General features: G+C 42.4%; 1 protein-coding gene across 2 annotated transcripts in view; it reads right to left on the bottom strand.

Moving 5' to 3' along the window:
* The window catches only part of tasp1 (taspase, threonine aspartase, 1), a 144,390-nt gene extending 123,184 nt beyond the window's left edge, over window positions 1-21,206 (bottom strand). The window contains exons 1-4 of one of the 2 annotated variants that reach the window (XM_063056141.1): window positions 20,800-21,206; window positions 14,668-14,735; window positions 14,418-14,486; window positions 2,600-2,720 (exon numbers count right to left, since the gene is read on the bottom strand). In XM_063056141.1, coding sequence (XP_062912211.1) covers window positions 2,600-2,720; window positions 14,418-14,486; window positions 14,668-14,735; window positions 20,800-20,956 — 415 coding nt within the window. In that variant the 5' untranslated portion in view covers window positions 20,957-21,206. The remainder of the gene's footprint in view (window positions 1-2,599; window positions 2,721-14,417; window positions 14,487-14,667; window positions 14,736-20,799) is intronic. The other variant, XM_063056140.1, reaches the window with a different exon arrangement.
* Between the last annotated feature and the right edge of the window lie 2,668 nt (window positions 21,207-23,874).

The raw sequence follows: 23,874 nt of genomic DNA, 5'->3' as shown, positions 1-23,874 counted from the left end.
TTATATACAGGATAACAGATAAAAGGAGCATAGGCCTGCTACCACAGAATGAAGGTTAGGCTAAGGTTCAATTCTTCCTACTCATTTAAAATGCTCACCTATACTTTTATGATGGTATCAATTTGAATGAAGCAGAATTCCAGAAACAACTAAATTTGCTCATGACAATTGTTAATTGGGTATTGTTAATTGACCAAGTAGCATACTGAAAAGACATAAAAGACTATAGATGTCTTAAACTGGAGCAAAAATCTGTTGGTGGAAATGTGGAGATCACCGTTTCAGATGAGACCCATCAGTGCAAATTTATTGATATTGGTCTGACAACTGATTGACTGCTCAGCCTTGAGGTATACTAATTCAAAAATGAAAAATTTGTATGGCTTGCATAAGTCAAAACAGTACCATTAGTATTTTGATCCTAACTGCTCCTCTGCTTTGATTTAATTATGTGACATCTTTAAATTATTGTAGCAAACTAAAAACAAAATAAAGTGGCAACATTTATAATAGGGCAGGACTGTAAATAATGGCAGTATTAAAGTGATTGGATGATTTTCTGTTCATATGGTAAGATAGGGTTTGGAAGTAATTTCAAACTGTCAACTGAATGGTCTTGTCCTGATCAAAATATTAGAACAATTTAATTATTGAATGATATTAGTACAAAGGTTGAAGGAGTTAATGGCATTAATAATAAATGGTTCTAAATCTACCAATATTCAAATTCAATCATTTTACAAAATTAAAATTTGATTCTTTGCTCTATGGACAACATACAATGAAGTTTGATGTAATGTCTCAGTGAGTAGGGCAATGCTATTTTAAAAAATGTTCTCCACCCTCCAAAAAAACAAATAAAACACATGGTTACCAGCTGTGGTGTACTGTTTTTCTAATATTTACAAATCAGGATGATTAAATCATGACTTGGCCATCTGATGCATGATCAGATTCACTTGTGGTTGAAAATCATGACACTGCTGGCAACTGTGTACTCTGTATTTGTACAAATACAAACAGGATCTGAACCAAAGTTCATCCAAGCAAATTTTATTACATTATTGTTGTGTGTTATTTTAAGTAGTTCATCAGAAGCATCAGAAATTTCAAAAGCCAACTAGGTTTCTTTCAAATGTTTCATGACAGAAATGAATACCATATTTGGGTAATGGGGTGAAGAAAGAAAGTGAAAGATTATTAAGATTATTTCTTTTTAAGGTTGAAGTTTAACTGCCCCATTGCCAACTCTTTATCATAAATTTTTCTTGGTGTCACTGGACGTTCTCTGAAAGCTGCAAGATTTTCCCTAGACTTCTTTCCCCTTAAGAAATTGTCAGTTAATTAACTTCATCAATTCAAAACTCATTAACCATTGAAAAGTCCACTGACATTGACTTCACCATCAGAATGCAATTTTTTCCATGAATTCAAAACTTAAGATAAATGGCCCATGATCCTTATCATGAACCATTTTGTGTTCATAATACTAAAAAAAAGAAACGTTCATAGAAATCAGAAAAAAAGATACATTTGCCCTTTAATTCAATTTTCTGCAATTTCTTATGAAGAATCAATCATAAAATAAACTTTCCACATAAAGCAAGTATACTTAGCACATGTATGAATGTTTATCATTTAATCACTTTAAATTTTCAATTGAAGAAGACTGAAAACTGCAGCCATTGAACTAACTCATTCCACAATTGCTGTGCTACCATGGTGGGAAAATTAAGACTGGACTACTTCAATCTATAGGAAGTACATTAACAAATCGTGCCATCATCTGCAATATGAATTTAGTATCACATAGATACACTTAAAAACTTATCATGAAAAATGGTCAAAGCAAATGACTAAAATCATCCGATAGACCTTAGCCCAAAAATATCCATCTGACCTACACTTCTATACTGCCCAACAAACCTAGCTGTGATAGTAGAAAAATGAATAAAGACAATTATTGCCAACATTTTCTGTTTATGATTTATATTTCTAGCAACCTGGCATTTTATATTTTAATCGAACAATACTACGGATGAGAAAGTATATGGAGAGGTTAAAAAGGTTATGTTATAATTCTTAAAGCAGAGATCAGAAGGATATTCAGTAGAAGCGTCAAAAACCGCAGATAGGTTTGATAAAATAATTATTGATTGATAATCACTGATCCAGAATGATTAAGTAAACAGAGGCAAGAGATCTATGGTGACACCGAAATATGAATTATGTTGGGTTGCAATCAGAATGCACTGTCTGAAATGGTAGAAACACTCAACTACATAAATACTTGAAAGGAAAACATTTAGTTAGCATTAGAAAAAGGGCAGATGACTGGAACTAATTACACATTTAACTGAAATATTGCTAAGAACATGGGAGGTCAACTGGCTTCCTTTCATCTAGTACTATTCTATCAAATACTTCTTAAAACATATAGCATCAAATATATAGATGCTACCAGCTGAATTAAATCTGTTCAATAATCAAACTTTTCCAGCATTCAAAGACAATAAAGGAAATGTAATATGATAGGTACTACATCACATTTAGTTCTTTAATCTATCTGGTTGTTTTTTCAAAATCAAAATGTACATACCCCTGAGTGCTCCAACAGCTCCAAAATTCAAAGATTTTCCATCCATTGTACTGGCATCACATTCTATATCTCCTGAGAGATTTAAATTGGAACCCATTCCTGCATTAGTGAAGGGAGAGTCCTAGAGATGCAAAATTTGATGTAATTACACATACTAAAGAAGAAATAAATTATTTCCCCATTCTCTCATTTTATAGACCAACAATTCAGAAGATCTGAAATAAAACTTTGGGAAAGAATACTTCTCTCACAATCTATTATTACTGAAATCTTCCACACAAGAACAGAAGCACCTCATGAATAAGCCTGCTCCTCCACTCAAAAAGATTATGTGTCATCTAGCACTTGTCTCCATTTTCCTGTCCAGTTCATTACTGCTTACCTCGCAGAACTTTTCCTATGCAACACAGGTGAAGCAGTACTTCATTTCTATCAACTTAGGTGTACTGCATCTAGTATTCACAACGCAGTACCTTGTGCAGTGGAAGAATTAAACACAGACCAAGTAATCACTCTACAGAACACCTCCTTTCAAGCCACACAGACAATGCTGAACATCCATTCGCTTAGCATGTTAATTCTCCATGCCACTGTGACCCCTATGTTTTTAGCTTCCTACATTACTCCAATGATGCCTGGCAGAAGCTCAACTAAAGCATATCATCTTCCAATAAGTTTCAATTACCACCATCAAAACATGTTACGAATTTACAATTTCAGGTAAGCCAATCACCCCATCCCGCCACATACTATGCCCTTTCCCCACCCCGATGAAGATACGGTTGCAGTTTGTATCTATTTCCTGTGTTTCATCTGATTTCTGTACAATTTATGCCAATTTTATCTTAAACATAATTGTTACTTTAACAAATTTGGTCTGTATCGTATAATGAACATATCATGTGTTCTCCACAACACCCACTCTCTATAGCTTAAATCTATGTGGCTTCATCAGCTAAGTACTTCCAGCATTGCTTTTGTCTCATAATCCTCAATTTCCTTTGTTCAAAAAACCATTGCAGCCCAGAATATATTCAATGACAGCCTTCTTCAGCAATAATTCCGGAGATACATACCTTTCCAAAGGAAGGAATTCATCTTTACCTCAACCTCCAAGTCAGATGTCAACCTAATGTGCAAATATATTGACAATCCCTTTTAGTTGCTTGATCTAAATCCTGGAAATGTCCATCTAACGGGATAGCGGGAGTACTCATACCAAAACTCTGCAGCATTTAGTTAGGTGACACACCACTCCCTTATCAAGGACAATTAGGTTCAGAGAATTAGGCAGCATGGAAACGGGACCATCAGCATAACTTGTCCACACGGACTAAGATGCTTATATTAGCCATCTGCCATTGTTTGACCCATGCCTCTAAACCTTTCCTATCCTTGTACCTGCCCAAATGTCTTTTTAACATTGTAATTGCACTTCTTCGGGCAGCTCATTCTACATACCACCACCTATTGTGTGAAAAACTTCCCCCTCAGATCCCGTTTAAACCTTATTCTCTCACCTTAAACCTACATCTTTCAATTTTCAAGTGTCCTTTCTTGGCAAAAAGACTACCCCAACTAATTTTAAAAGTCCTTATAAAGGTCACGATTCAGCCTCCTTCATCTCCGTGGAAAATGTTCCCAAGCTATTCAATCTCTCCTTATAACTGAATCCCTCCAGTTCATGGAACTTTCCAGTGAATCTTTTCTACACCCTCCCTAGTTGAATCACATCCTTCCTACAGCATGGCAACCATAACTACTATAACCTCACGGCCAATAAATGTTGGCCATGTCAGTGACCTCGAGACTTTGAGAATTTAAAACAAAACTTAAATGGTCGATTCTATATTTCAGAACTACATTTCTTGCTCTAAACTTACCTCCAGGCAAACTATCAGAGCATATTGTAATATCACATAATAATGTACCTCCTGAAGCTAATAAAAGTAGCCACTGAGTGTATGTTTGTGGTCTTTTGCTGCTGTAGCCCATCCACTTCAAGGTTCAACATGCTGAGCGCTCAGGAATGTTCTGCAAACCACTGTTGTAACGTGTGGTTATCGAGTTACTGTCACCTTCCTGTTAGCTTGAACCAGTCTGGCCATTCTCCTCTGATCTTTCTCCATAACAAGGTGTTTTCACCCAAAGAACTGCCACTCACTGGATTTTTTTTGTTTTCCCGCACCAATCCCTATAAACTCTATAGAGACTGCTGTGCATGAAAATCCCAGGTGATCTGTAGTTTCTGAGATACTCAAACCACACTGCCCGGTACCGACAACCATTCCATGGTCAAAGTCACTTAGATCGCGTATCTTCTCCATTCTGATGTTTGGTCTGAACAACACCTGAACCTGTTGACGATGTCTGCATGCTTTTAGGCACTGAGTTTCTGCCACATGATTGGTTGATCAGATATTTGCATTAACGAGCAGGTGTATTAGTGTACCTAATAAAGTGGCCACTGAGAGTATTATGAAGCTAGTATCTATATTTGCAGCCACAAACACAAGGAAATCTGCAGATGCTGGAAATTCAAGCAACACACACAAAATGCTGGTGAACGCAGCAGGCCAGGCAGCACCAAAAGGAAGGGGTACAGTCGGCGTTTTGGGTCGAGACCCTTCATCAGGACTAACTGAAAGAAGAGACAGTAAGAGATTTGAAAGTGGGAGATCCAAAATGATAGAAGACAGGGGGGGAGGGATGGAGCTAAGAGCTGGAAAGTTGATTGGCAAAAGGGATATGAGGCTGGAGAAGGGAGAGGATCATGGGACAGGAGGCCTAGGGAGAAAGAAAGGGGGAGGGGAGCCCAGAGGATGGGCAAGGAGTTATAGTGAGAGGGACAGAGATAGAAAAAAAGAGAAAAGAAGTGGGGGGAATAAAGAAAGAAATAAGAGATGGGGTAAGAAAGGGAGGAGGGGCATTAACGGAAGTTAGAGAAATCAATGTTCATGCCATCAGGTTGGAGGCTACCCAGATGGAATATAAGGTGTTGTTCCTCCAACGTGAGTGTGGCTTCATCTTGACAGTAGAGGAGGCCACGGATGGAGATATCAGAATGGGAATGGGACGTGAAATTAAAATGCGTGGCCACTGCGAGATCCTGCTTTCTCTGGTGGACAGAGCGTAGGTGTTTAGCGAAATGGTCTCCCAGTCTGCGTCGGGTCTCGCCGATATATAGCAGGCCACACCTGGAGCACTGGACACAGTACATCACACCAGCCGACTCACAAGTGAAGTATCGCCTCACCTGGAAGGACTGTCTGGGGCCCTGAATGGTGGTGAGGGAGGAAGTGTAAGGGCATGTGTTATTATGCTTGCATTATTACACATCAATGATTGTGTAGCCAAGTTTCCATCGAACTCAGTATATAAGTTTGCTGATGACACAACAATTGTAGGCCATATCTCCGGTAATGATGAGTTTGAGTACAGAGAGGAAATTAAGAACCTGGTGGCATGCTGTAAAGACAATAATCCATCCATCAACGTCAGTAAGACAAAGGAATTGGTTGTTGACTTCAGAAGGAGTAGCGGACCGCACAACCCAATTTACATCGGTGGTGCGCAAGTGGAGCAGGTCAAAAGTTTTAAGTTCCTCGGGGTCAATATCACAAATGATCTGACTTGGTCCAACCAAGCAGAGTCCACTGCCAAGAAGGCCCACCAGCACCATTACTTCCTGAGAAAACTAAAGAATTTGGCCTGTCCCCAAAAACCCTCACTAATTTTTATAGATGCACTGTAGAAAGCATTCTTCTAGGGTGCATCACAACCTGGTATGGAAGTTGTCCTGTCCAAGACCGGAAGAAGCCGCAGAAGATCGTGAACACGGCGCAGCACATCACACAACCCAATCTTCCGTCCATGGACTCACTTTACACTGCACGCTGTCGGAGCAGTGCTGCCAGGATAACCAAGGACACAACCTACCCAGCCAACACACTTTTCGTCCCTCTTCCCTCCGGGAGAAGGCTCAGGAGCTTGAAGACTTGTACGGCCAGATTTGGGAACAGCTTCTTTCCAACTGCGATAAGACTGCTGAACAGATCCTTACCCGGATCTGGGCCGTACCCTCCAAATATCTGGACCTGCACTACCTTACTTTCCATTTTTCTATTTTCTATTTATGATTTATAATGTAAATTATTAATATTTACTATCAATTTGTAATCCAGGGAGCGGGAAGCGCAGAATCAAATATCGCTATGATGATTGTACGTTCTAGTATCAATTGCTTGGCGACAATAAGGTTTAAGGTATAAAGTACGTGCCAAGAGGGAGATTGGTGGAAACAAATAGACAAGGGAGTCGCGTAGAGAGCAATCCCTGCAGAAAGCAGAAGTGGCGGGGGGGGAGGGAAAGATGTGCTTGGTGGTGGGATCCCGTTGGAGGGGCGGAAGTTACGGAGAATTATATGTTGGATCCGGAGACTGGTGGGGTGGTAGGAGAGGACAAGGGGAACCCTATTCCTAGTGGGGTGGCAGAAGGAGGGGGTGAGAGCAGATGGGAGAGATGCGTTTGAGAGCAGAGTTGATGGTAGAGGAAGGGAAGCCCCTTTCTTTAAAAAAGGAAGGCATCTCCTTCATCCTGGAATGAAATGCCTCATATAACCATATAACAATTATAGCACGGAAACAGGCCATCTCGGCCCTTCTAGTCCGTGCCAAACTCTTACCCTATCCTATTCCCACTGACCTGCACTCAGCCCATAACCCTCCATTCCTTTCCTGTCCATATATCTATCCAATTTAACTTTAAATGACAACATAGAACCTGCCTCAACCAGTTCTGCTGGAAGCTCAATCCACACAGCTACCACTCTCTGAGTAGAGAAGTTCCCCTTCATGTTATCCCTAAACTTTTGTCCTCTAACTCTCAACCCATGCCCTCTTGTTTGAATCTTCCCCACTCTCAACGGAAAAAGTCTAACCACGTCAACTCTAACAATCCCCCTCATAATTTTAAACACCTCTATTAAGTCTCCTCTCAACCTTCTACGCTGCAAAGAATAAAGACCTAACTTGTTCAACCTTTCTCTGTAACTTAGGAGATGAAACCCTGGCAACATTTTAGTAAACCTCCTCTGTACTCGCTCAATTTTATTGTCACCTTTCCTATAATTCGGTGACCAAAACTGTACACTATACTCCAGATTTGGCCTTACCAATGCCTTATACAAATTCAACATTACATCCCAACTCCTATACTCAATGCTCTGATTAATAAAGGCCAGCAAACCAAAAGCTTTCTTCACCACCCTATCCACATGAGATTCCATCTTCAGGGAACTATGCACCATTATTCCTAGATCCCTCTGTTCTAAAGCATTCTTTAATGCCCTACCATTTACCATGTATGTCCTATTTTGATTAGTTCTACCAAAATGTAGCACCTTACATTTTTCAGCATTAAACTCCATCTGCCATCTTTTAGCCCTCTTTTCTAACTGTCCTAAATCTCTCTGCAAGTTTTGAAAACCTACCACATCATCCACAACACCACCTATCTTAGTATCATCTGCATACTTACTAATCCAATTTACCACCCCATCATCTAAATCAATATATATTACAAACAACATTGGACCCAGTACAGATCCTTGAGGCACACTGCTACACCCCGTCCTCCAATCTGACACACAGTTATCCACCACTACTCTCTGTCGTTTCCCATCTAGCCACTGCTGAATCCATTTTACTACTTCCATATTAATGCCTAATGATTGAACCTTCCTAACTAACCTTCCATGTGGAAACCTGTCAAAGGCCTTAATGAAGTCCATATAGACAACATCCACTGTTTTACCCTCGTCAACTTTCTTAGTAACCTCATCAAAAAATTCAATAAGATTTGTCAAACATGACCTTCCACGTACAAATCCATGTTGACTGCTCCTAATCAGACCCTGTCTGTCCAGAAAATTATATATACCATCTCTAAGAATACTTTCCATCAATTTACCCACCACTGAGGTCAAACTCACAGGCCGATAATTGCCAGGTTTACTCTTAGAACCCGTTTTAAACAATGGAACCACATGAGCAATACGCCAATCCTCCGACAGCATTCCCGTTTCTAATGACATTTGAAATATTTCTGTCAGAGCCCCTGTTATTTCTACACTAACTTCCCTCAAAGTCCCAGGGAATATCTTGTCCTGAGAGCAGATGCGGCGGAGATGGAGGAATTGCGAGAAGGGGATGGCGTTTTTGCAAGAGATAGAGTGGGAAGAGGAATAGTCCAGGTAGCTGTGAGAGTCTGTAGGCTCATAGTAGACATCAGTAGATAAGCTGTCTCCAGAGATAGAGACAGAAAGATCAAGAGAGGGGAGGGAGGTGTCGGAAATGGATCAGGTAAATTTGAGGGCAGGGTGAAAGTTGGAGGCAAAGTTAATGAAGTCAATGAGCTCAGCATGCGTGCAGGAAGTGGCGCTAATGCAGTCATCAATGTAGCGAAGGAAAAGTGGGGGACGGATGCCAGTACAGGCTGGGAACATGGATTGTTCCACAAAGCCAACAAAAAGGCAGGCATAGCTGGGACCCATACGGGTGCCCATGGCTACACCTTTAGTTTGGAGGAAGTGGGAGGAGCCAAAGGAGAAATTATTAAGGGTAAGGTCTAATTCCACTAGACGGAGCAGAGTGGTGGTAGAGGGGAACTGGTTAGGTCTGGAATCCAAAAAGAAGCCCACAGCTTTGAGACCTTCCTGATGGGGGATGGAGGTATATAGGAACTGGACATCCATGGTGAAAATAAAATGGTGGGGGCCAGAGAACTTAAAATCATTGAAAAAATTCAGAGTGTGAGAAGTGTCATGAACATATTTGCAGAGTCACCACCCTTCAGAATCTTGGAGACAAAAGAAAAAGCAGGTGGTGGATTCTGTAGCAAAAGAAATCAAACTGCTGAAGGAAATCAGCAGGTCTGGCAGAATCTATGGAGGGAAGTAGTTAGCATTTTGGGTTGAGAACTTACATTTGATTTGAAAGATAGCCGGTTATAAGAAGGTGATGGGGAAGGGGTAGAGCAGGAGCTGCCAATTGGACAGGTGGATCAAGGTGAGGAAATGTTTTAGGCATAAGGAGGAGGAAAAGAGTGAAAATAGCAATAGAAGCAGAGAGATGATGTGGAGGCAACAAAGGGCTGCAGATGATGGAATCTGATAGGAAAGGACAGTTGAACAAGGAACAAAATAAGAAAAGTTGGATGGAGGGACTGCTTACAGAGTGATGAGAAAGGGATCTAGCATGCATATCTTTATCAACCAAGGCACTGAGTGTAAAAGTTGAGATGTCATGTTAAAGTTGTACAAAATGTTGTTTGGGCTGCACTTGGGAGTATTATGTTCAGTTCTGTTCAACAGACTATAGAATGAACATGATTAAGTTAGGGAGGGTACAGAAAAGATTCACAAGGATCGGAGGGCTTAAGTTATCAGGTGAGATTAGAAAGACTGTTTGTTTTACCTGATGCGAAGCAGACCAAGAGATAATATGACAGAGGTATATATAATTTTGTTGTTGAGAGGCCTCCGTTGATTAGGGTTGACCGTGGATATTGCATCCTAGCTGTCCAGATACACCAGTCTGGGCAGTACAATATAAAGAGCAAGCTGTTGCCAATGTAGCAAGCTCCCCCCTCCAGGCATCTGATGAACTCAAAGGAACGGCAGAGTTTGGTACCAGCAGTATCGCAGGAGTTGCCAGTCAGCATTGAACTCAATGGAGGACCATCTTTGGCATTTCAGCTCTGGATTTTTCCCTTAGGGCTTACTCCCAAAGCTTTCCCCATGAATGGGTAGAGCTGCAAGGCAGTGAGTTTGAGATCAGAGTTTTCCTTCTCCCAGATGAGCTGCCAACCATTGCTGACGAGCCCCATCTGCCAAAGTGACTGGTGCCAGTAACCCACCTTTGCCCCTTCTCCTGTCAGTAGAAATGGATCTGTCAAGCTTAGTAGCTAAGCCAGTGGTGAAGGCCAGGAGCTGGGTTGGTTGTCAGAGGCTATTTGAGGCACACGCCATTGGAAGCATTTAGTGGAAGCTTAACCCCGTTAACATCCTTCATATAAAATTTTGAGACATGTAATAGGGTAGATAGCCAGTGTTTGTTTCCGATATTAGGGACGTCTGAAACTAGAGATGGTAAAGGCAAGTACACTAAACACACTTAAAAAGACCTCTGGACAGGTATTAGAATGGGCATGGTAAAGAGGAATATTGAATTAACACAGGCAAATGGGATTGCTATTTGCAAATTATGCAGCCTACAGCTCTGGCTCCAGTGCCAACTTGAGCTGCCTCTACTTCCAGGCCGAGACTGTCCACACTGCCACTGGGAACCTGGTTCCCCTTCCCCTCCCACTACTCCCCAATCCCAGGTCTCTCGGGCTCCACTGTCACCTCTTGGATCCTCAGAGCTTCCATCTTCCTCCTATTTACATTCCCTGAACATCCCAACCCTCCCCTCTCCTCTGACCAAATCTCTTCCCCCTCCGATCCCAGCTTTAATCCTGCCATGTCCACTAATCTCTCCAACCTTCTCCTCTCTGAGGTGGAATGCTCACTGGGGACCTTACCTTTGTCCCCTTCGCCCATCACAATTCCGAGCTCTTCTTCCATCACCTCAGTGTCCAAGACCACTTCCTTGGCAAGGATTCCCCACTCAGCACTGATGACTCTCCTTCTCCCATATCCAACCCTCCTCCTCTTCTTGGACACCTTGCTCTGGTTTTCTGCCTGCTCTGGATCTTTTCATCTCTAATTGCCAACATCAGCCATCTTGCCTTCAGCACTCCTCTCTCTTCAAACTTTACCCCCTTTGAGCACAGTCCCTTCTTCTCTCTCCACACCAATCCCAACCTCAACATCAAGCCTGCAGAGAAATGAAGTGCTGTTGTAGTCTGGTGGACTGATGTCTACCTTGCTGAGGGCGGGCAACAAATCTTAAGACGCCTCATCTTACTTACCACTCGAAAAGAACCCCAACTCAGAACCAACAGAACATTGTCTCTGACACCATCACCAACCTCACCAACTCTGAAGATCTCCCATCCACTCCCATCAACCTCATAGTTCCCTTACCCCGCACTACTCATTTCTACTCCTACTGAAGATCCACAAACCTGACTGGCCAGGTAGGTCCATTGTTTCTGCCTGCTCCTGCCCCACTGAACACGTGTCCACATACCTCGACTCCATTTTATCCCCTTTGGTTCAGTCCCTTCTCACTTACATCTGTGACACTTCCAATGCTCTTCATCTCCTCAACAATTTCCAATTCCCTGGCCCCGATCACTTCATTTTCACCATGGATGTCCAGTTCCAAACACTTCTATCACCCATCAAGAAGCCTTAAAGCTCCCCACTTCTTTATCGATGACATGGTCTGGTAGAACTGGTTCTCACACTCAATTTCTCTTTTGGCTCCTCTCACTTTCTCCCAACTCAAGGGTAGCCTTGGGCACTCACATGAGTCCCAGCTATGTCTGCTTTTTTGTTGGCTGTATGGAATAATCCATGTTCCAAGCCTTCCCTGGTAATGTTCTCCAACCATTTCTTCGTTACATTGATGACTGCATTGGTGCTGCTTTATGCACCCATGCAAATCTCGTCAATTTCATCAACTTTGCCTCCAACTTCCACCCTGCCCTTAAATTCACTTGGTCCATTTCCGTCATCGCTCTTTTTCTTGATCTCTCTGTCTCCATGTCTGGAGACAAACTGCGAACTGATATCTTTTATAAACCTACCAACTCCCACAGCTATCTTGACTACATTGCTTCCCACCCACCCATTGCCATTCCTTTTTCTCAGTTCCTTTGTTCCTGCCACCTCTGTTCCCAGGAGGAGGTTTTCCTTTCCAGGACATCAGAGATTTCCTCTTTCTTCAAAGAATGGGTTTTCCCTTTCTCCACCATTGATGCTGCTCTCATCCACATCTCCTCCATTTTCTGGATATCCTCCACATCCAGCAAATCATTCTCAGCAACATCCAGCATCTTCAATGAGACCCTACCACCAAACACATCTTTAAAGGCACTCCACTCTCTGCTTTCCATAGATTAGTTCCTCCATGATTCCCTTCACTATTCGTCCTTCCTCACTAATCTCCCTCTTGGCACTTATCTCTGCCATTCACCTCCTCCCTCACCTCCATTCAGAGCCCAAACAGTCCTTCCATTGAGGCAACACTTCACCTGTGAATCCGTTGGGGTCATCTACAGCATCCAGTGTTCCCAATATAGCCTCCTCTGCATCGGTGAGAGCCAACATAGATTGGGGGACCACTTTGTTGAGCACCTACACTACATCCGTAAGCAGTAGAATTTCCTGGAGGCCAACCATTTTAATTCCAATCTCACCCCCATTCCAACATGTTGGTTCCCAGCCTCCTCTGCTGCCACAATGAGACCACTCTTAGGTTGAAGAAGCAACACCTCATAGTCCGTCTGGGTGGCCTCTAATTTAATGTCATGAACACTGAATTCTAAAATTTCCTCCAGTAATTTCACCCCTTCTTCAATTCCCCACTCTGCACCCCCCCCCAACTCCTTCTCTTCTCCTCACTTGCCTATCACCTCTTCCTGGTGCCCCTTCTCCTATGATCAACTCTTCCCTCCTATCAAATTTCTTCTCCAGCCCTTTACCTTTTCCACTTGTTACCTCCCAGCTTCTTACGTCATCCCCCTTCCCTCACCCACCTCACTCCACCCATCACTTTCTAGCGGCTACTCCTTCTCTTCTTCCCACCTTCTTATTCTGGCTTCTTCTCCCTTCCTTTCCAGTCCTGATTAAGGCTCTCAGCCTGAAACATTGACTGTTTATTCATTTCCATAGATGCTGCCTGATCATTTGCAGGATTTCTTGTGTTTGGGATTGCTATAGATAGGTATGATGGTCACATTCAAAAGGTTTTAATTTGGCTGCTTCAACTTATTACCTTTCATTAACAGAGTAGATTTTTGTGTTTGTACAGTGGGATGGTAAAAATTAGAGCACATTCTAAGTGTCAATATAAAGAACATGGTCATATACAGCATGGTCCAATATCAGTTGCAATTTTCTCTATACTTTTCCAAAAGGCAACAATTTCAGCATTTTTCTTATTCCTTTAAATAGCCAGGTGAACTTTCCAAGATTACGGATTCATCTTAGAACTGGCCAGGAACTATCCAAATTAATTTGTCAGCAGACAGTTAATAATTCCATTACCTCATGCTAAATGATTTAACAATGAATATCATCTCAATGCTACCCAATATCCTGTCCATTCATCAGTCTGAATCATAATTCCAAGTCAAGAAACTAAAGTTCATGAAATTAACTAGAAAAAACTGGGATATCTTAGGCAGGAATTTGTTCTCTGTTTTATATTCTAAATGAACAAGTCACATATGCATATACACTTCCTTTTCTAAAATGGAAATCAATGAAACCAAATTCCAGACCAGAGTTCAACAAGCATTATGACACTGACTATGATTTAGCATAGAAGCCTAACATAAAGAAACGTGATAAAACCAAAGCTAAATTTGCAACTCTAATTAACAGCTGAAATGACAAAGGTAGTGCATTTTTATAAAAACGAATTATTCTTTGTAATGATCAAAAGGATCTCCATTTGAAAGGGTTGCCTCTCTTTTTTCCTTTTTTCACTGCACATAACCTGTAGAAGACTTTACAACATTTTTTTTCATCATAATAAACACTAATAGAATACAAGATCCTTTCTTCCACTTTAAGAATTGTGAGAGGAACACTGGAGAGCTAAAAATATGAATTACGAGCAATGTTATCTGCTCATATTCTTACCTCTAATTCAATAAGGGCTGCTGCCACTACATCAACAGCAAGGGCACCGGTTTGCAGCTTCTCTATTGCCTAAAACATAAACAGCTTCTGGTTGAAATACCTTTAAATATTCGAAGTAATTTCAATGTTGAACTACGTTTTCAGCATGTTGTGAAAATTTTCAATTCATAATAAACTAATATATTAGTACACAAGATTCTCAATAATTTTAATTTTTTATTATAATCCAACAAACAGCAAATAGTCCTACCTTTTGGCAAGCTTTCTTGCAAACTTGTTTATACTCCTTGGCTTTTGATTCAGAATGATAACCTGCTCCTAAAATAATCACATTTTAAGTAAGTAATTGGTATTTAGGATAATTATATTATTCAGACTGCATAAGAGAATGAAAGTTGACGTTTGTAGTTGGCATAACAAATAAATAAATGTAACAAATTGCATTATAAACTTTGCCAGACATCAAAGTGTAAATAAAAACTGGTTTGCTAAGCGTTCTTTGACAAGGAAACGTGTTCCAGGAAACACCTTAATGGTCATTACCCAGTATAATACTACTTTGCGAAGACCAGATCTATGCTATACTTTTGCTAGTTCTAGCTGAAATGAAAACTGGCCTCTTCCTTCTAGGGTTACAAAGCAAATTAGGACAGTTGGGATTCATTTTCATAATCATTGTTTTTAGATAAAAATATCTATCTTAGATACTGTATGAATTAGCAGACTACTATTGTATCTGCATTCTCCATCCATCTTGACTCTAGCACGCAAAGCACTTACTTTCATAAGGTGCAAAAAAAACTAATTCCCAAGAAACCATTCCCATATTAGCACTTCCAGAAGAGATGGAGACTTTTTTTTTTAACATAAAAGAGAGTAGACATCTCTATATCTACTCAAAAGATCATCAATGGATAAGCCTCCAAGGCTGGATGAGATCGATACAAGAATGCCACAGGAAACAAGGCAACTGCTGGGATCCTGACAGAGTTCTGCACCAACTATTCCAGAAGACTAGAGGGATAGATGAGGGAGAGTCAGCAGTTCTTTTTGAGGAGGAAATCCTTTCTCATGCATTTGAGTTCTTTTGAGATAACCAAGAAGATTGATCAAGGCAAGTAAATAGATGTTGTCTACATGGACTTTAGTAAGGCATCTGTCAGAGTCCCCCATCACTGGCTGTTAAGGTCATTGGGATCCAAGGCAAGCTGGCAGATTGGCTCCAAAATTGGTTCAGCGATAGGAAGGATGGTTTTCTGACTAGAATTCTATGGCTAATGCTGTATCACAAGGATCAGTACTGAGACAATTGTTATGATACACTGTATCATACAATGACTTAGATATGAATACAAGAGGAATGATTAGTAATTCTGAAAATGACATGAAAATTGGTAGAAGGCTGTGCAAGGGTGAAACAGGATATACATCAGAGGGAAAGCAGAATGGAGCTTTGGCATACAGAACTTCATCCCAACAAGGTGCAATGTAATGATTGGGCATAAAGTACGTATACAGTAAATGGTAAGGCACTAAGAGATGTGTCTTCATGAGCACAGAGCAACTTGGGATCCTCATCAATAGATTTCCAAAAGTGACACCAAATGAATAGGGTGCAAAGTCATAAGGCATGCTTGTTTTCATAACTTGGGGCATAGAGTATAAGAGTTGGAACGTTATGGTCCAAATTTACAAAACATTGATTGGGATCCATTTGGAATGTTGTCTGTAATCTCGGTTGCCACACGATAAAAAGAATGTTGCTGTGCTGGAGAGAAAAGACAAGAGGTACACTAGGATGTTGCTGGATTGGAGGATGAGTTACGGGGAGAGATTGGACAGGCTGGGCTTGCTTTCTCTGGTGATTGAGAAGTGACCTGAAAGAGGTATATAAGGTTATGAGAGACAGTACACAGTGTACTGTAGATAATCAAAACCTTTTTCCCTTTGGTAGAGGCATTATAAACATGAGGACATAGCTTTAAGGTGAGAAGTTCAAGATTTAGAGGTCTCTGTGGTATGTCTGTTCTCCTCCTCCCCCACCCCAACCCCACACACACAGAAGTGACTGAATCTGCTATCAGAGGGAATGATGGAGTCAGGCACAATTATTAGGTTTACATGTCATTAGGACAGACATCCAAATAGACAAGGAATAGAAAGATACTGTCGAAATGCAGCCAAATGGGATAAGTGTAGAAAGGCAAAAAGGTCAGCATGTACCTGCTAATCTGGAGGGCTCATTTCTGTATTGTACAACTCGGTGACTCTATGCTTTTCAACAGAAGGACTTTAAACTAGAGATCAACCCTGACTAATGAAACGTAGAGTGAATAGGTGAAGAGCAGAACTCGTTAGTCACAAATACTGTAATCATATGACTACTCTGTGGGCTAAAGCTTTCTCAGATTTGCCTACATTGGCAAAGGGCACAAACCCTTATAGCTCCGATCAGTTGTGCTTCAGCTCAGTATCATTCATCTGCAAAGGAGCAGAGTGCACATGCTAGCACTTTTCCAGATAAATGGCACAAGAACAAAGGTGTATAGGATTCACAAGGAGAGTCACTCCAAGTACAGTAAGCTCAAAGCCTAATGTGCAACAGTTCCTGTGGAAAGAGACAATACAACATCCAATTGTACAGATGGTGTCCATTTGTCACAGTGGGTTCACGAGATATTGTTCATGTAATAAAATTAGTAGTACAATAAAATTAACTATGCATATTTTAGTTCTGAATAAACTTAAGCTTCTCTATGATGGGACACTTCCAAAACATTAAAAAAAAGTTAAGCGTTACATATTAATGTCATATGTGTAAAATGTATTTTTCCCCATGATGATATTGGGTATAATTGAATTACAGGGACTCCTGGGTCCCTGAAGACCTGACTTACAGAAATCTAACATAAAGCAAAATCCCTCATAAATATTTTAAAAGATTTTTCAAAATAGGAAAGTTAGTTATGGAAATGCAAACATCTTCAGGCATTACGCAATAAAAGTAACAGCTAGTTAATTCAAAAGACAAGCCATTAAAATATAGTTTACATGCAACCTACCCACAGTAATCAGTCACTGTTAAGAACACAATTGCTAGTTCACAGCAAGCAAGCACATCTGCTAAAAAAAACTCCCCCCTCCCCTGTGTGACCTTTTACCTCTTCTCACCTGCCTATCACTTTCCCCTAGGTCCCCTCCTCCTTCCCTCCTCTCTTATCCTATTCCTTGACCTTACCCACCCACCTGGCTTCACCTTCCAGCTAGCTTTCTTCCCCTCCACCCACCTTTTTATTCTGGTTTATTCCCCCTTCCTTCTCAGTCCTGAAGAACAGTCTCCGCTCGCAACATCAACTGTTTATTTATTTCCATGGATGCTGCCTGACCTGCTGAGTCCTCCAGTATTTTCTGTGTGTTGCCTTGGATTTCCAGCAACTGCAGACTTCCTTGTATTTATGATTGGCCATTTGAAGGTTTGCTTTGGAAACTGATAAGGCCATCCCTTTTATTTACACTCCTAAAAAGCTATATAACATCCATTGACGCTTTACGGCTGTCTAAACTAGCCACTGACATAGGACATTCTGATTCTGTAAAATTGTACACACAATAAATACAATTCATGTTAATTGACCCTCAATGAAATCACTCCTTTCTGACATAGGAAAAAAATGGTTCAGATAATTTAGAATCAAACTTATCACTAACTTGGAATGCAAGTGCTACCCCTGCCCCTATACCTCCTCTCTCACTACCATTCAGGGCCCCAAACAGTCCTTCCAGGTGAGGCGACACTTCACCTGTGAGTCTGTTGGGGTCATATACTCTGTCTGATGGTCCTGGCATAGCCTCCTGTATATCGGTGAGACCTGATGTAGATTACCAGACCGCTTTGCTGAGCACCTTGGTCCGTCCACTAGTAAAAGAGGGATCTCCCAGTGGCCACCCATTTTAATTCCAATTCCCATTCCCATTCAATTTGTCAATTCACAGCCTCCTGTCCTGTCGTGATAAGGCCACACTCAGATCAGAGGAAGTACACCTTTATATTCTGTCTGGGTAGCCTCCAACCTGATGGCATGAACATCGTTTTCTCAAACCTCCAGTAATGAACCCCCCTCACCATTCCGCATCCCCTTTTCCCTCTCTCACCATAGCTCCTTGCCTGCCCATCACCTCCCTCTTGTGCTCTTCCCCCCTTTTCTTTCTTTCATGACCTTCTGTCCTCTCCTGTTAGATTACCCCCTTCTCCAGCCCTGTATCTCTTTCACCAATCAACTTCCCAGCTCTTTACTTCATCTCTACCCCTCCCGGTTTCAGGTTTCACCTATCACCTTGTGTTTCTCCCTCCTCCCCTCCCTTTTAACTCTACCTCTCATCTTCTCTTCTGCAGTCCTGCTGAAGAGTCTGGGCCTGAAACGTTGACTGTACTCTTTTCAACAGATGCTGCCTAGCCTGCCGAGTTCCTCCAGCATTTTGTATGTGTTGCTTGGATTTCTAGCATCTGCAAATTTTCTCTTGATTATGATGTGAAATTTGTTGTTTTGCAACAACAATTTTTTTAAAAACAGAAGATTTACATAACGGAAGACTGCCTATATATTCTAGACAATTTCAAAGCCATATTAGATACTACTATATTTTTGTCAAACAATTCTACAATATAATTTGAAACCCCCAGTTTCCTTCGCTGCTTAAGTCCAGGGAAGACAATCTCTAGCCCCGCCAAACTGGTGAAATTGAGGCAATGCACATTTTTTTCACTTAGCTTATTAAATTAAGTATATGATGTCAAAGCTAGATAAATGAATTCCAACATGCCAGACCATAATGAACCTTGCCAATGGTTCTGATCAAAATGACTGATGTTAGACCATTTAAACAGCTACAAATTCTGCACTTAAATGTAGACTTCCTGAAATATTAGTGTCAGCGGCTACTGCAAACTCATAAGGCAAAATCCCCACCTATTCACCTATGCCAGATAACCCCAATGGGTGGATCACAGGCCAGGTCCGGACCACAAGAACCTAATGTCTGGACCACACCGACCCATTGGCACTTATGTGAACACACCTGTCATAACATGTAAATAAAGCGCGCACTGCTCTCATTTATTTTAACTTCATCCCACACCATACAATTAACCTATGCCCCAGTAGAGCGCGCGACCTACTGCATGCTCTCTACGGTCCTTGACTAGACAGCGGCACGTACGAGGCAATTGAAGCTTTCCAGTCAAAGCTGAACCTTTTGGAGAGACACATTCACGGGAGAAAGTTGCACTTTCCACGTCTATGGAATCATTGCGAGAAGAACAAAATGCAGGAGGATCCAGTGATGAAGGATTTTGTGACAAGCCTGGCAGAAAACTTCAGGGAACGATTTGAAAGCTCCCCTAAACTCTCAGGTGACATCCTCCTCTTGCTGAGACAGCCGTTCTCTGTTTCGGCTGATGGCCAATGGACTGCAGAGGCCAAAAGGCTGATGCCTTCCATAGATGAGGCAACTCTTCAGATGGAGGTCTTGGAAATGGGAACATCTGATTGTGTGAGTGTGTGTGTGTGTGTTTGTGTGTGATGTGTTTTGGACTTACTTTGTTTCAAGAGTGCATTTTTTTCTTGTATGACCACAACACAGGCTTTGAGAATCTCAGGCCTAAATTATTATTACTACTACTACTAATAATAATAATAACAATGGTAATAGCAGCAACAACAACATCTGCCCATAAAACAACTTACTGGTGCAATGAAAAAACCCTGGACGTTTTGGCCCTTGGCTTGGCATGCTTGACATAATTTGGCCCTTGTGGAAAACTAATAGGGGAACCAGTCCAGTTTTGCCTAGAAAAATAATCACTTGGACCCTGCTCACACATTGTTAAATTCCGGGGTTCTACTAGAAATGGATTCTACGATTTAGACTGCATTATTATTTTGCTTTAATACTTTCAAGTTTGACTTTAAATTGTTTATTTCAGCTTCAAAAGTTTATAAGCATTTCTGAAGTTCAGGATGTTTTGATGACATGCTCTGGAACTCGTAATACTAGGACGGAATCAACAAAAAAGTGGAGGAATAACTTAGAAACAGGAGCAATAGAAGGTAAAGGCAAAGAGTGGAGGTAAGCAAATAAAACAGACGGAAAGAGGTAAGTCAGAGGAGACGCCACCCTTAATTGTGAGCAGCGACATTGGAGGTTGGTCCGCGCTGTCAACCGGCCTGAAAACAATGTCAACGTGGGAGGAAAAATGACGGTACGCATTCGCACGGCGAGAGCCTTCACAGCGACTGGACGGAGGCATCGCTCAGCCGCAAGTTGTCGGGGCGCCTGGCGACCACTGGCAGTGGGTTGACGGCCTTGCATGGTCAAGGCTTACCTGCATGCACAAGCACAAACCCCACGTTCCTTCCATCCACGGCCGCTTCTCGATCGCTTCTCCTCATCGGCGCGGATCCTTCAGCGGCACCGGGCCAGGCCGCGCCGGGAGAGTGTGCATCCGCAGCTCCCAGGCTCCCGCTCCCTGCAGCCTCCATGGTCACATTCAACCGCCATAACGTTCCCCTTCCATCGATCGGTCAAGCTGGCGATGGAGGAGTGGGGGCACAGAGCGGAGAGGGCCGCCCCCACGAATGACTGACAGCTCTCCTCCGCGGACAGAGCCTCTCCCGCGGCTGGACGGTACCGGGTACCCAACCCGGCTGAATGAACGGCGGCGGAGCTGCTGCCAAGCGGTCACCGATTTCCTTCCGGGTCAGCCAGTTCCCGCCTCCAGCATGGTACCGTGTGCGGCGGGGCCCGGTGGGCGCTGGAGAGCGGTTGTCTGATTATCTGCGGCGTTATTTTTGTGCGGGCCAAGGAAGTCAGTGACACACGCAAAATGCTGGAGGAACTCAGCATCCATGAAAAAAAGTACACTCGACGTTTCGGGCCAGGACCCTTCGGCAGCAGTGGAAGTTTAGGCTTTCAGCCCCACAGTAGGTTGCTGCATTAACTCCGATAACCCGCTTTCATTCTCGTTCTCTGGGTTCTAGGTTTACACACTCCCATATACTCACTGGAGCACCAGTGCTCATGCTTCATTGTTGGCAGAATCTCAGATGGTGATGAGAGGGCGTACAGCATTAAGATCGAACCTACAGCACAATACAGGCCCTTCGGCCCACAAAGCTGTGCTGAACATGTCCCTACCTTAGAACTACCTAGGCCAGGGGTCGGCGACCTTTTTGCCTCTGTGGGCCAGATCGCATATTAATGAGCGGACGGTGGGCCAGATAAATGCCATAAAAAACTTGAAATATGGGAATTATCCATTCAAATATACCTAGTTATGTTTTGCCTCAAATTAATGAATACCGCATGCTAGAAGATCATTTGTGCTTAAGGTTGCCTACCCCTGACGTAGGCTTTACCCATAGCCCTCTATTTTCCTAAGCTCCATGTAGCCATCCAGGATTTTCTTAAGAGATCCTATCATTTCTGCCTCCACCGCCATCGCCGGCAGCCCATTCCATGCACTAACCACTCTGCGTAAAAAAAACCTTATCACTGACATCTCCTCTGTACCTACTTCCAAGCACTTTAAAACTATGCCCTCTCGTGCTAGCCAACTATCAGGTCAGCCCTCATCCTCTGTCACTCCAAAGAGAAAAGGCCAAGTTCACTCAACCTATTCTCATAAGGCATGCTCCCCAATCCAGGCAACATCCTTGTAAATCTCCTGTGCACCCTTTCTATGATTTCCATGTCCTTCCTGTAGTGAGGTGACCAGAATTGAGCACAGTACTCCAAGTGGGGTCTGACCAGGGTCCTATATAGCTGCGACATTACCCCTTGGCTCTTAAACTTAATCCCATGATTGATGAGGGCCAATGTGCCGTATGCTTTCTTAACTACAGAATCAACCTGCATAGCAGCTTTCAGTGTCCTATGGATTCGGACCCCAAGATCCCTCTGATCCTCCACACTGCCCAGAGTCTGGCCATTAATGCTATATTCTGCCATACTATCTGACCTACCAAAATGAACCATCTCACACCTGTCTGGGTTGAACTCCATCTGCCACTACTCAACCTAGTTTTGCATCCTAACAATGTCCTGTTGTAACCTTTGATAGCCCCCCTCACTATCCACAACACCCGCAACCTTTGTGTCATCAGCAAATTTACTAACCCATCCTTCCACTTCCTCATCCAGGTTATTTATAAAAAACACAAAGAGTAGGGGTCCCAGAACAGATCCCTGAGGCACACCACTGGTCACCAGCCTCCATGCAGAATATGACCTGTCTACAACCACTCTTTGCCTTCTGTGGGCAAGCCAGTTCTGGATCCACAAATCAATGTCCCCTTTGATCCCATGTCTCCTTACTTTCTCAATAAGCCTTGCATGGGGTATCTTATCAAATGCCTTGCTAAAATCCATATACACTACATCTATGGCTCTACCTTCATCGATGTGTTTAGTCACATCCTCAAAAAGTACAATCAGGCTCGTAAGGCATGAACCTGCCTTTGACAAATCCATGCTGACTATTCCTAATCATATTATGCCTCTCTAAATGTTCATAAATCCTGCTTCTCAGGATCTTCTCCATCAACTTACCAACCACTGAAGTAAGACTCACAGGCCTATAATTTCCTGGGCTATCTCTACTCCTTTTCTTGAATAAGGGAACAACATCTGCAACCCTCCAATCCTCCGGAACCTCTCCCATCCTCATTGATGACGCAAAGATCATTGCCAGAGGCTCAGCAATCTCCTCCCTCGCTTCCCACAGTAACCTGGGGTACATCCTGTCCGGTCCCGGTGATTTATCCAACTTGATGCTTTCCAAAAGCTCCAGCATATTCTCTATCTTAATATCTACACGCTCAAGCTTTTCAGTCTGCTGCAAGTCATCCCTACAATCGCCAAGATATACCAGCCAGCTGAATAGTGTCGCAACAACAACCTTGCACTCAATGTCAGTAAGACCAAATAACTGATTGTGGACTTCAGAAAGGGTAGAATGAGCGAATATACTCATAGAGGGATCAGATGTGGTGAGGGGGTCACCACGGTTCTAGGCCAAACAGGGCCGTTAACTAAAACTCTCAAAAGGGAAACGAAGCCTACACTGCGGCTGAAAGACTATCTAAACATTAAACGAATACCGATGGTCTTCAGAGTCAGTTGATTCTGAAAATTCAATGGCTCAGGTTAGGCGGAATGCAAAACAGCAGCGAAGCTTTGCTGTGCTCTGTCCAAGTCTCGACAAGCACTACGACGACAAGAATGTAGTTAAATACTATCACGATTAAATAATAACTACCTGACACATGCAAATTCACAAGCGCAATTGCCGTATCTGCTGCGCTGCCAAATCTGTGGTTGTGACAGGCAGAGCAATTTCAAGTTCTTAGGTGTCAGTATCTCCGAGGACTTAACCTGGACCCAACATATCGATGCGGCT

Source organism: Mobula hypostoma, chromosome 8, assembly GCF_963921235.1.
Source record: "Mobula hypostoma chromosome 8, sMobHyp1.1, whole genome shotgun sequence".
Classification (NCBI taxonomy): Eukaryota; Metazoa; Chordata; class Chondrichthyes; order Myliobatiformes; family Myliobatidae; genus Mobula; species Mobula hypostoma.
The sequence above is the reverse complement of the archived record's forward strand: the minus strand, read 5'-3'. Positions and strand labels throughout refer to the sequence as shown.